At 41.4% G+C, this 13,469-nt stretch overlaps 1 protein-coding gene across 1 annotated transcript in view; it reads right to left on the bottom strand.

Annotated features, from left to right (window-relative positions):
- Positions 1-1,532: 1,532 nt before the first annotated feature.
- The window catches only part of RNF130 (ring finger protein 130), a 142,807-nt gene continuing 130,870 nt past the window's right edge, over positions 1,533-13,469 (bottom strand). The window contains exons 8-9 of the mRNA XM_010830675.1: positions 11,629-11,722; positions 1,533-1,722 (exon numbers count right to left, since the gene is read on the bottom strand). Of these exons, the coding sequence (XP_010828977.1) occupies positions 1,707-1,722; positions 11,629-11,722 (110 nt within the window). The 3' untranslated portion in view covers positions 1,533-1,706. The remainder of the gene's footprint in view (positions 1,723-11,628; positions 11,723-13,469) is intronic.

The following is a 13,469-nucleotide window of genomic DNA, read 5'->3' as shown; positions in this document are numbered from 1 at the left end:
GAGAAGGAAATGGCAACCCACTCCAGTATACTTGCCTGGAGAATGCCATGGACAGAGGAGCCTGGCGGGCCATAGTCCATGGGGTCACAAAGGGTTGGACACGACTGAGCAACTAACACGTTCACACAATGGAATATTATTCAGTTACAAAAAAGAACAAAGTATTGATACATGCTGCAAATGGATGAACTTTGAAACATTATAGGAAGTGAAAGAACCCAAATACTGAACCCACAGAGTGAATGATTCTATTTATACAAAATGCCTAGAACAGGCAAACCCTTAGAGACAGAGTAGATTAGTGGTTTCTGGGCTGTCAGGGGTGAAAGGGTATGAGGCTTTTTTCTGGGATGATAAAAATGTTCTGGAATTAAGACAGTTGTGATGGTTGTACAACTTTGTGACTATGCTAAAAAAACACGGAAATAGCTTACCTTTAAAAAGGTAAATTTCATGGTATGTGAATTACATCTTAATAAAAAAAAGAATCTTCAGCCCCCTACTGATGTAAGTATGACTGCTCTAGTGGGTCTGTAACTAATGGGAATACTCTCAACTGAGGTATGCTGAGGTGGAAGGTTGGGAACTGACTGCTCAAAACAGCTACACATTCTGATAATCCCTTCAAGTTTATCATATTGATTCATATAACAAAGTATGTCAACAGCTTCCTTACAAATAATGCAAAAAATTACATTTACACATGTAAAATTATTCTCATCCAACTTTAGAATTTACTGTTACAGGACATCCCCAGTGGTCCAATGGTTAAGAATTTGCCAGCCAAAACAGGGGACACAAGTTTGACCCCGGATGCAGGAAGATTCCGCATGCTGCAGAGCAACTAAGCCGTGGGCCACAACTACTGAGCCTGAGATCTAGAGCCTGGGCTCTGCATCAGGAGAAAGAAAGCAGTGAGAAGCCCGGGGACTGCAACGCCGAGTCCCTGCTCACCACGACCAGAGCGTGCCACTGTGCAGCCACAGATGAAGCGCAGCACGCCCGCCTGCACAGAACACTGCGTAAACTAGGGAAAAAATCTCGGACAGATACAATTTATTACTAACAGCACGGATTTCGGAAAATTTTTTGTACACTCATCCTTTCATCTCATCAAGTATTTATTGAGCACTTACTATGTGCAAAGCACATTACTAGGTACCAGGGCTACAGCGGGAAGAGACACAGTTGAATGTCCCTGTGGCTGTGGAGCTGACATGCTGGAGGAGGCAGATCGACCATAAACAATTAAGAAAGTATCAGAGAGTGAATGGCAGTCTTGAAGAAAATAAAATGGAGTAAGTCATTTCAAGGCCCGAGGGGGCATCGCTACACAGGGTGTCCCCACACCTGGGTCCTATCTGGAAAGTGCAGGAGCCAACATAAAAATATCAAAAGAAATAGCATTGCTGTTCCTCCCCTGGAGAGTATGAGCACCTTCTGTCTCTGAGACACACACAAATGAAATGGGTCTGTGATCTCCCAGTCAGCCTTCCAAACACAAGTGGCTGAATAATACTCGACAACACAGCTTTTTAATTTTATTATTTATTTATTTTAATACAAAGCTTTGGCATTAGCAATTTTATGAAAAAATAAAATGTACTAAAAATAAATGCTTGTGTGGCATGATTGGTAAATGATGCACAAAAATAGGTTCTTTTTTCCTTCAAGGCAATCAGTCAGAAAGCAGTGTTTTTCTTTCTTCAAAACCATTCTACCCTATGGAATAAAAGGAGAAAAAGAGAGGTCAAGAATTAGTTAAAGGGTATTTGTCAAATTTTTAAAACAGAAAGTAATTCTAACTGAATGGTGGGCTGGGTTGTCCCCAAGTATTTCCCAGAGCAGATTGGTCAAGCCAGTAAGCCATCAGCATTTCCTGAACTCAGCAGCTTCAGATCTGCGGTTAAGTGGCTCAATCACTTAAAAGTGTGTTAGTACTTCCAAAAGGAAGGCAGGGGAAAGTACAGGTTAATAGCATTTTGTTTAAAAAATGTGGGGACAATTATAAAATTTACAACTTGTCCTGGTTTGAACACGTGTTCTAAACGCCGAAGGCCCTGAGATCTGTAGCTGCTGTCTTTAAAATACGCTCTCCCTTTATACCTCAAACAAACATGTCTTTATTTATTTTGAAATAAGATTTGAGGAGTACGGACTCCCAGGGGTGTAAGGCTTTCTTACAGGAACTCACGGATTTAATGTGCATGTATTTTGTGTGTGTGTGTGTGTGTCCCCCTAAACCAGGTGCCTGAAGGTACTTGACATCTGAAGTGTCCTGCATTACCCTCAGGCTAAAGCTGTCCCTCTGTAGCCTGGCGGTGTGGGACTGCTCTGGCTTCCTCAACCCTTCTAGAGTCTGGATCATTGCTCTGGTTTCTATATACCTTATTTTCAATGCTGCTCTCTTTTCTGCCTGTTGAGTTCCAGATCCACACTCTGGATCCAAATCACTTACTCTTTGGTCATCATACAGCTCTCCAGCATTTCCTGTTTTCTCTCTTCCCCATCGTCCTGACTTTCTCCTTCAGCTCCGTATTTTTACCTAACCTACCTTCTTGCTTTTGGTCTCTACCATGCCAAAGCAATTTCTCAGTCATTAGCAATTTTCTTTTTACTGAAAAGCCTTAGACATAACCTGCTGGTTACCAAAAAAACAAAAAACAAAAAAGACCCACAGTCCAAGTTCCATAGTCTGCCTACTTCTGCCATCACCTACAGTAGACACATCAAACCACACAACTCCTTGAACCTGCAGTGCTTTCCCCTCACCTTTGTTTTAATGATGCCTGGCCTGGTTTCTAAGTCACTTCCTCCAGGAAGCCTTTTTGCCTCCCTCAGGGGAGGAGCGGGAGCTCCTCTGCTTCTGTGTGGTACTCATGCCATACTGCCCTGGCACAGATACAGCACTGGGTACAGAGAGCGCTGCAGCCTGTCACCCCAGGGCTCCTGCAGGGCAGGCCTGGTGCCTCAAGCTGGGAGATGGTGCCTCACGAATGGAAGGAAGGCTTAGGGTTAGGGTCATTCACAGAAACTGTGAATGAGGCTCTACACTTGTTTATTACAGTTTATATTTAATATGACACGTTGTTTTTTATAATATTTCCTCAGTAGGCATAGGGACTTTTAATGGGTGAGTCAAGATTTTTAAACTTATTTTTTTTTGCTGCCTTTCTAAGTAATTATGGGGCTTCCCTGGTGGTTCAGACAGTAAGGAATCTACCTGCAATGCGGGAGACCCAGGTTCATTCCCGGGTTGGGAAGATACCCTGGAGAAGGGAATGGCACCTCACTCCAGTATGCTTGTCTGGAGAATTTCATGGACAGAGGAGTTGGGTGGGCTACAGTCCATGGAGTTGCAAAGGGTTGGACACGACTGAATGACTAACACATGTAAGTATTTAAAAAAAACCCGACGAAGCCAAACATTAAAGGCACTTCTGAAAAATAAAAAGACCGACAAAGACAGAAACCCAATCAAAGGTTCTGCTGCTTTAATCTTCTTTTTTGTCACTGAGTTTTTAGAAAACCAAATTTATCTTTTTCGACCATATTATTTGGAACCCTTAAATGGCCCTCTGGAGTAGTCAAAGAAAAGAAGTATAAAGACTTGGAACCAGAAGTACTGGGCTGGAATCCCAGGCCCTTCCTCCCATGGCATTTCTTGGAGGTCACTCAGCCCCCCTGGGCCTCAGGTTACTCCTTTGTGTTCGTATCTCGGGCTTACTGTGGCTAAAAGGAGAACTAAATGCTCAAAGAAAGAAGAGTATTCATGGTGAGGCTGGGGACAAGTATTTGCTGACACTCCTACAAAAAAAGCTGTCTCAGGAAAATAAACAATCAGATATGTGTGCCAGTGTGAGCAAGTTATTAGGTTGAGGACTTCCCAGATGGCCCAGTGGTTAAAAGTCTGCCTGCTCAGAATGTAAAGGGAACCCACAACCCTGGCATCAAAGGAATGTGCTGTTGTTGTGTAGTCACTATGTCGTGTCCAACTCCTCGCAACCCCATGGACTGCAGCACACCAGGCTTCCCTGTCCTTCACTATCTCCCAGAGTTTGCTCAAACTCATGTCTGCTGAGTCGGTGATGCCATCCAACCATCTCATCCTCTGTTGTCCCCTTCTCCTCCTGCCCTCAGTCTTTCCCAGCAACAGGGTCTTTTCCAATGTAAAAAAATGTAGATCTCAGGTGATGCTGGGAAGAGCAAAATAAAAGAATTAAAAAAGAAGAAAAGAATCTGCCTGCCAATGCAGGGGACATGGGTTTGATCCCCAGGCTGGGAAGATTCCACGCGTAACTAAGTCCACGCACCTCAACTGCTGAGCCTGTGCTCTAGAGCCTGGGAGCCACAACTACTGAAGCCTGGGCCCTAAAGCCTGTGCTCTGCAACAAGAAAAGCCGCTGCAAGAAGTAGCCTGTGTACCACAGTCAGAGAGTAGCCCCTGCTTGCTGCGACTAGAGAAAGCCTGCACACAGTAACCAAGACCTAGCACAGTCAAAAAAAAAAAGACGTTATTAGACTGAGAAGTAAAAATTCAAAATCCTTCAGCTTAGTGTTTCTCAAATTGCAGGCAGCAACCTATTAATGGATCATAAAATCAATGCAGGAGTTTGTGACCCATATTAACAACAAGAAACCACAGAGAAGAAAAGATCTGTGTGTAGAAGGAAAACTGTGGAACTTCTGTCTCAGTCATACATGTGGGAGTACTGGGTCACAATAGAAAATGTATTTCGTACAGTAGGAGATGATTTTAAAAAGTTTTAAAAACACTGCTTGACCCTGAAGATTCGATAAGGGGTAGCCAGCTGAGACCGTTGTTTTGATCTCTCCCAGGAAGGGATCATTTAGGACAGACAATTCAAGAGGAACTCTGAGAACTAGAAGGAGTCTTAGAACGTCTGTCTGACTCAAACTGCAGCTGCTGCTAAGCCGCTTCAGTCGTGTCCGACCCCATAGACGGCAGCCCACCAGGCTCCGCCGTCCCTGGGATTCGATAGGCAAAAACACTGGAGTGGGTTGCCATTTCCTTCTTCAATGCATGAAAGTGAAAAGTGAAAGTGAAGTCGCTCAGTCGTGCCCGACTCTTTGCGACCCCATGGACTGCAGCCCACCAGGCTCCTCTGTCCGTGGGATTTTCCAGGCAAGAGTACTGGAGTGCCACTGTCTTTGCCAATCTGACTCAAGATCTGCCTCCATACAGCTCCTGCCTTATAGTTTCCGTCTGAATAAGCAACTCCTGGCAAGCTCATTAGCTTTTAAGACAGCTCATTTTCATGGAGGGAAAATTCTTACTGGCAGGAAGTTCTTCCTTACATTAAATGGAAACCTACCTCCCTGTAGATGCCTCCAGAGCTACATAGGAAGTATTACCCTCTGTAGGCACTGGTTAGTCACCTTGGGACTACTACAAGTATTAACTGGGGGCAATGTGGGTAATAACGGAGTCCCACAAAGGAGTAAGGTCTTGGTAGGCGCACAATCAACAGTAGCTGTTCTCACCTTTGAAAGTCCCGCAAATACTTGAGAACACCTCTTACTTCACCTCAGTCTCCTCTTTTCTAAGGTAAATATCCCCAAAGTATGAAATGATTAAGTTTTCAGATACTTTTATATTGAAATATGTCAATGTTCCTCTTAAAAAAGCTTGAGCAAAACAATTCAGAAATACTGAAATACTCTTAGTAGAGAGTAAAACAGAAACATTAATTCCTTTGACCTGGCCTATATATTTCTACCACAACAACTCAGAGGAGGATCGCTCAAAAAGAACACTGAAGCCCAATGGACTTGCTGCAGAGCTAGGACTTCTTGGTCTTCAATTATGCTACAGGATTTCAAATTTGCTCCCATTCTTTCAACAAGTCAAGCACATCAGATTCATTTCCTCCCGCTGAGACTGTCTGAATCTTAAATGCTAGTCTACACCCCTCTGCAAATCTCAGAACATGATTTCTATGCATCAGAATCCAGGAACTAAGAAAGGGCTGTAGAGAATACCTAGCTGAACTGCCCAGTCAACTCAAAATCTCTCCTACATCATCCACATCTTATAACTTATTCCTCAAATAAAAACATTTCAAATAAATATTTACTTATGTTGAGGGAAAAATAGATTTATGTAAACGTAAGCTGATAAACGTTGAGATTTAACAAGGTTTACTTAAATAAAACATAGCAGAAAACATACTTTGGGAATTGAAGTTCAATATAACTTGTTCAGTTGCTCACTTGTGTCTGACTTTTGCGACGCATGGCCTGCAACACGGCAGGCTTCCCTGTCCTTCACTATCTCCCGAAGCTTGCTCAAACCCATGTCCATTGAGCTGATGATGCCATCCAACCATCTCATCCTGCCCCTCCTTCTCCCCCTGTCCTCAGTCTTTCCTAGCATCAGGATCTTTTCCAATGAATTTGCTCTTCGTATCAGGTGACCAAAGTATTCGAGCTTTAGCTTCAGCATCAGTCCTTCCAATAAAGAGTCAGGGTTGATTTCCTTTAGGATTGACTGTTTGGATCTCCTTGCAGTCCAAGGAAGTCTGAAGAGTCTTCTCCAGCATCAGAGTTCAAAAGCCATCAATTCTTCGGTGCTCAACCTTCATGGTCCAACTCTCATATCTGTACATAACTACTGGAAAAACCATAGCTTTGACTATATGGGAACTTTGTTGGCAAAGTGATGTATGTTTTTTAATATGCTGTCTAGGTTTGTCATAGCTTTCCTTCCAAGTAGCAAGCATTTTTTAATTTCACGGCTGCAGTCACTGTCACCAGTGATTTTGGAGCCAAAGAAAATGAAATCTGTCACTGTTTCTGATTTTTCCCTATCTATTTGCCATGAAGCGATGGGACCAGACATCATAGTCTTAGTTTTTGAATGCCGAGTTTTAAGCTAGTTTTTTCACTCTCCTCTTTCACCTTCATCAAGAGGCTCTTTAGTTCCTCTTTGCTTTCTGCCATTAGAGTGGTTATCATCTGCATATCTGAGGCTGTTGACACTTCTCCCAGAAATCTTGATTCCAGCTTGTGATTCATCCAGCCCAGCATTTCCCATGATGTGTACTCTGCATAGAAGTCAAAGAAGCAAGGTGACAATATACAGCCTTCACGTACTCCTTTCCCAATTTGAACCAGTTCATCATTTCATGTCTGGTTCTAACTGTTGCTTCTTGACCTGCATACAGGTTTCTCAGGAAGCAGGTAAAGTGGTCTGGTATTCCCATCCCTTTAAGAATTTTCCACTGTTTGTTGTGATCCACATAGTCAAAAGGCTTTAGTGTAGTCAACGAAGCATAAGTTTTTCTGTAATTCCCTTGCTTTTTCTATGATCCAATGGATGTTGGCAATTTGATCTCTGGTTCCTTTGCCTTTTCTAAATCCAACTTGTACATCTTCAAGTTCTCGGTTCATGTACTGTTGAAGTCTATCTTGAAGGATTTTGAGCTTGCTAGCATGTGAAATCGGAGAAGGCAATGGCACCCCACTCCAGTACTCTTGCCTGGAAAATCCCACGGATGGAGGAGCCTGGTAGGCTGCAGTCCATGGGGTCGCGAAGAGTCGGACACAACTGAGCGACTTCACTTTCACTTTTCACTTTCATGCACTGGAGAAGGAGATGGCAACCCACTCCAGTGTTCTTGCCTGGAGAATCCCAGGGACGGCGGAGCCTGGTGGGCTGCCGTCTATGGGGTCGCACAGGGTCGGACACGACTGAAGTGACTTAGCAGCAGCAGCAGCAGCAGCATGTGAAATGAGTGCAATTGTGCAGTAGTCTGAACATTTTTTGGCATTGCCTTTCTTTGGGATGGAATGAAAACTGACGCTTTCCAGTCCTGCAGCCACAGCTGAGTTTTCCAAATTTTTCCAAATTTGCTAGCATATTGAGTGTAGCACTTTAACAGCATCATCTTTTAGGATCTGAAGTAGCACAGCTGCAATTCCAATACCTCCAACTAGCTTTGTTTTTAGTGATGCTTCCTAAGGCCACTCGACTTCATACTCCACGATGTCTGGCTCTAGGTGAGTGATCACACCACCATGGCTATCTGGGTCATGAAGATCTTTTTTGTATAGCTCTTCTGTATATTCCTGCCACTTTGTCTTAGTATCTTCTGCTTCTGTTAGGTTTATATCATTTCTGTTCTGTACTGTGTTCATCTCTGCATGAAATATTCCTTTGGCATCTCTAATTTTCTTGAAGCCATCTCTAGTCTTTCCCATTCTATTGCTTTCCTCTGTTTCTTTGCATTGTTCACTTAAGATACCTTTATTATTTCTTCCTGCTCTTCTTTGGAACTCTGCATTCAAACGGGTATATCTTTCCTTTTCTCCCTTGCCTTTCACTCCTCTTATTTTCTCAGCTATTTGTAAGGCCTCCTCAGAGCCTTACTCAGGCACAACAAATGTTTGGGAAGCTAATATATAAAAATACATTTACCATGCATTTATTTACTTCTTTGACTACTATCCTGTTTATATTTGTCAAGTTTCAAAATCCACTAGATCTGCTTATAGTATTAAAAAAGTAAAGCACAATTAGTCATGATTGAGTACTTATATAGTATTTCATCACAATAGAAGGTGGTGCTCCCAGATACATGGACTTTTGATTAACTTGAGTTAAGTCACTATCGTCAAGCCTTGGGTGAACTTGCAGAGTGTGGTAAGGGAGGCAGAGTGCTTTCAACCCCAGGTGAGCAGCAGTCCATGACCCATGGAGGCCTGGGCCTGCCTGGGTTCCACAGCTCTGCTTTTGTATCTGGCCACAGATCTTGCTCACTGCTTGATCTTGCTCACAGGGTCTCACCAGTGGCTAGACTGGGTCAGTCTTACTGACATCACAGTACACAAGTTCAGTGTAACACTGTTAGAAGAGCAAACTATAATAGTAGGTAGATGGTATAAGGTGGAATTTACTAGTAATATCCAGACAAATCATTAACATGTGAAAAGACAGAATCTACTCATATAGAAGACCATCTTAGAAATGGAGGAGGGTACCCAAAAAACTGAAACAGAGCAATTAAATTGAAAAGGCAATCTCATTTTGACTGCAATTTTTTGGTAAAAGTGAAACGGGAAATAAGAGAGATTTCAAAGAATTAATGGAGAATAATTATAATTTATTTGCTAAAATAAACTTTTCAGAATTAAAATCACATAGGAATTTTTCATCAATATTCTTAGAAGGAGACATTGAATAAGAGTGGGTATTTATTTATTTATTTTTGGCTGCACTGAATGGCTTGTAGATCTTAGTTTCCAGACAAGGGATCGAACCCAGGCCCCCAACAGTGGAAGTGTGGAGTCCTAACCACTGGACTGCTGGGGAATTTCCAACCATTATCTTTTTTTCCAATCCCCTAGAATTAAAATGGACTTAAAAAAATTAAGTACTGTTACAAAAAGTTAACACAGAAAAGCATATAGGAGAGAAAAACATCATCCAAAATTTTACTAAATTAAGAAAATCACCATTAATAATTTGGTCACCATCCTTTTATCCATCCATATGTGTGTACACACACACACACACACACATACACACACACACTCTCTCTCTCTCAACTTCTCTAAATGGAATTATGGAAATTGTCATTCAGAGTGGTTTTGACTAAGACATAGAAATAATAGTCAAATGAATAACTGTACTAACAACCCTCTACAAAGGCTGATGGGAGAAGGGATGGACTAAGACATGGATCTAAGATCTATGACTCAGATTCTGAGTCATGCACGCATTTATGAATGGAACTCTAACTTAAAACAGGTTGTCTATTGAGCATTCTCTAAAATATGTAAAACATGAACTGAGCACCTGGCCAATTCTGAGTGGCAGCAAGGTGACTATTAAATTACTTAACAATTCCCTAAAAGTACCCAGTGTGCAGCTACTTGCTTGGTTTTTGCTCATTTGAGAAATTTTAAGAAGTGGGCTTACATTATCATCTTGTCTGATGGGTTGGTATGGGAGTCAGCAAAAGAGGTGACTTCAGGAGAAATAAATATTTCCCTCCAAACAGAGGGTTGATTACAGGCACTCGTGAGCTCTTATGATTCTATTTCATGGAAGAAAATTAAATTCATTTGCCAAGTGATAAAGACAGATGGCCATCTTATTCATACAACTTTGAAAGAATCTCAGAGGAATTGTTTTGGCTAACATTTATTGAGCACTTATTATGTACGAGGCACTGTGCTAAGCACTTTATATGCTGATACTTACAACAATCCTATGATGTACTCCTACCATTATTCTTGTTTTATGGATGACTAAAATGAACTTCAGATAAATATTATATAGGTCTCACAAGAAAAATATGGAGGAGCAGGTAGTCATATCCAGGTATGTGTGACTCTAGAGTCTGAGCTATTAACACTGTGCTATGTTGAAGTAAAACTGCATCAGGTGGGCCCAAGAGAAGCAGCCAGCTGGTGACCTACTGGATGAGGTTGAGACTACTCATCTGAAGACTGCCAAGTGACCATGACATCCTCTCAATATGTAATACGTCAAGGATGCCAAAGGGTACTTCTTGTAAGTATCTAGCCAAAAGATCAGGTTAGAAGTAATAATATCACGTCATTGGAAACGGAAGTGTCTTGCCCATTGTTTCTACAGTTGGACTATAAGCATTTAATTAAATCAATTACATGAGTGTGGTTGGTTGTTACTAATCAACTAAAGTGCCAGGACATAACAGAATACAGAAAGCACAGGAACTCCACCAATTCAAGTTCAAATTTCAGCAGTGTTCCAGGGATGCTTTCATCTTGAATAAGTTTTCATGAATATTGCTTAAAAGAAAGGACTGAATAATATCCTAATGTAAATGCCCCAAGTTTAATGCAAAACAAATAAAGCCGCCCCCATGGAAACAAGCTACCCCCATGGAAAGCTACTTTTGGAAAACCACTGGATCAAACTGGACCTCAACAGTTATCCAGCCCAAATTTTCCATCCAACAGCTCTGACAAGTAAAACTCAGCTTCTGCCTGCATTCCTGGTCCAGGGCACTCCCTACCCCCACAGCAAACCATCTCACTGGTTCTTCCTTTTACCAAGGTGAAATTTTGCCTATCTGTAACCTGGTCTTCATTTTGTCCTATGAAAATACAGTCTATGCTTATTTATTTTTTTTCCTGATCGTCTTTCTAATATTTAGAAGTCATAGATCTTTCTGATTGCTTCTTTCTTGCAGGTTAAATGTCCATGTTCCTGTAACCATAGGTCAGCGTGCCAGTTCTCCACTGAAAGCTAAGTATATAAAACTCCAGGTAAAGTTTGATGAGCACGCGGGGCTCGTCCCCTAGGGCTAATCCCATCAATGATCAGGACGTGGGGATTCTCTACATACTACAACTGTACTGCTTTTCTTGGCATTTGTTCCATTGTTGATTTATTCTAACCTTGTGGCTAATGAAAGCCCCGAAATCTTTTCTAAAGTGAACAAAGTGAACTCCCAATCAGTGTTACTGTTTGTGAAATAAACTGTTTTGTTAGGTATGATCCCATCAGGATCAGTATGAAATTGGTGGAAGCCAGTTCTCATGATCTTTACGAAAATGACATATTTTCCTGGGATCATTTGGCACATGCAATCCAAAAAACAATTTGTTACTTACTCATTAGCATTCAAGCTAGCTGTGGCTCTGATGATCATGTAGCAGAGTGTGAGGGCACTGAGGAGGCCAAAACTGGCAATAATAAACCATTCTTCTGTTGACAAAGGAAAGGGAGGAAATCACTCTGGGGAGAAGACTTAAGTCAAATCGATGTCAACATTTCCCTCAAATGCAACGAAGCAGACGTCAACGAAGGTGTAAGCCAAGACTGGCACAAGGAAATGAAGCAGGAGGAGGTTTGCCAGAGAGATACTAAGTGCAGAAGGTTAGTGGAAGTAGTGGTGAAAGCTGCAAGGGAGAAAGGAAAGCATGGCCCAAACATTTCTTCCAGTTAAGGTCCTGAGGTCTGTGAGAGGTGTGGCCACCAAAATGTGTGCAGAAAAAAGATGTATATAAAATGGCACACGGACACATTTTTAAAATTGTTAATTTAAATGACAGTAAAGTGGACCAGCCATACTTATAACCTCTTTTTCTTCATCTGTCACTTCTGCATGCTTGTGTCATTCATTCCTAAAGAAAGGCTTAGAAAGATGGAGCAGTGGTCCCCAAAGGTCTCGTGGGTACTCCAAGCAGTTCGCAGGCTGGCCTCCATGGCATTCTCATCTATATTCTTTTTGTCTATGAGTGGGTTTACTTAAGAGTCTTTTTTTAAAAAGGACATCTTATTGGTGTCTCCTGCAAAGAAGAAGACTACCCTTCACGACTCCACCACTAAGAAGCAGCACTGGCTGTTAAGGCTTTATTAAGCAGAAGTAGAAAGGGAAGCTTATTCACAAGAGACTTGGCCCATCAAAGAGATGAAAACCTCTGGTACACAGAACTCTAAAGGTTTTTTATCTAGTCCCTTTCTAGATCTAGGAAATCAGTTAATATTTTCTCTTGACTTTTCAAACTCTGTATCATCAGGGTAATATTTCAAAAACAGTATTTACTGAGAACCATAAAAACAACCTGAGAATCAATCTGACTTCCTAAAAAGTTTTAACTATATTTCCTAAAGTATACACAAACTAGGACTATTTAACAAAGTTTTACACAGTAAAATTCCCTATACACTTGCAATAATGCAGAGAGAAGAAATTTATACTTGGAATGCCAAACGTTTACATGTGAAAGCTATGTGTAACATGGGTGTTTCTAATCTGCTTCCCATGGATCTTACAGCTATGCAACACTGTGTGTGCCCACTAATTCTTCTAGAAAAAGGCTATTATACTTTCATCGAATTTTAAAGCTGGTGATCTTCAAAAGGTTAAGAAGAACTGTTCTTCAGGATTCCAGAATGCTGAGTTGTTCTACAAGCATTTCTCTGCCCATCTTGGTTTACATTATTAAAATGCACAGCAAGCTCTTTCTTTTTAGATAACAGTGCAGCCACTGCTTCTTGGAATACAAATTCTTCATCAACAGAGTGAATTTATAAGGTTTTTCTTTAAGTCAAAATAACAAACATTCAAGAACCCATGCAAAAATCCACCATTTTTAACCCCATATATTTTAAATTAGAAAAAATAAATGTTGGTCATCAATTTCAAGAAGCTTAATATAGCATTCTTTATTTTTTTCTTCTTAAGACTTTTTTATGCATGATAAGCCCACTAACTTCAATTACATCTATGTTTCCAATTTTGAATATAGCATCCAGACATGCATGGCATTTCAGTTATAAAAATTAGTAACCAAAAAGAAGTAAACACCGTCACAATAACACCCGATGGGCCCAGAGGCACGTTAGCACCGACCCGCTGCAGGCAGGGTCTCGTCAGCTCTGTCCTCCCCAGTGTGTGTTTAGCACGGTGCCTTGCGGACAGTGGCTGCTGGCTGAGCGCACTGTAGTT

This window comes from Bison bison, unplaced genomic scaffold (genome assembly GCF_000754665.1).
Source record: "Bison bison bison isolate TAMUID 2011002044 unplaced genomic scaffold, Bison_UMD1.0 scf7180017864519, whole genome shotgun sequence".
NCBI lineage: Eukaryota > Metazoa > Chordata > Mammalia > Artiodactyla > Bovidae > Bison > Bison bison.
Note: the sequence above shows the minus strand (reverse complement) of the source record. Positions and strands in the feature narration are given on the sequence as shown.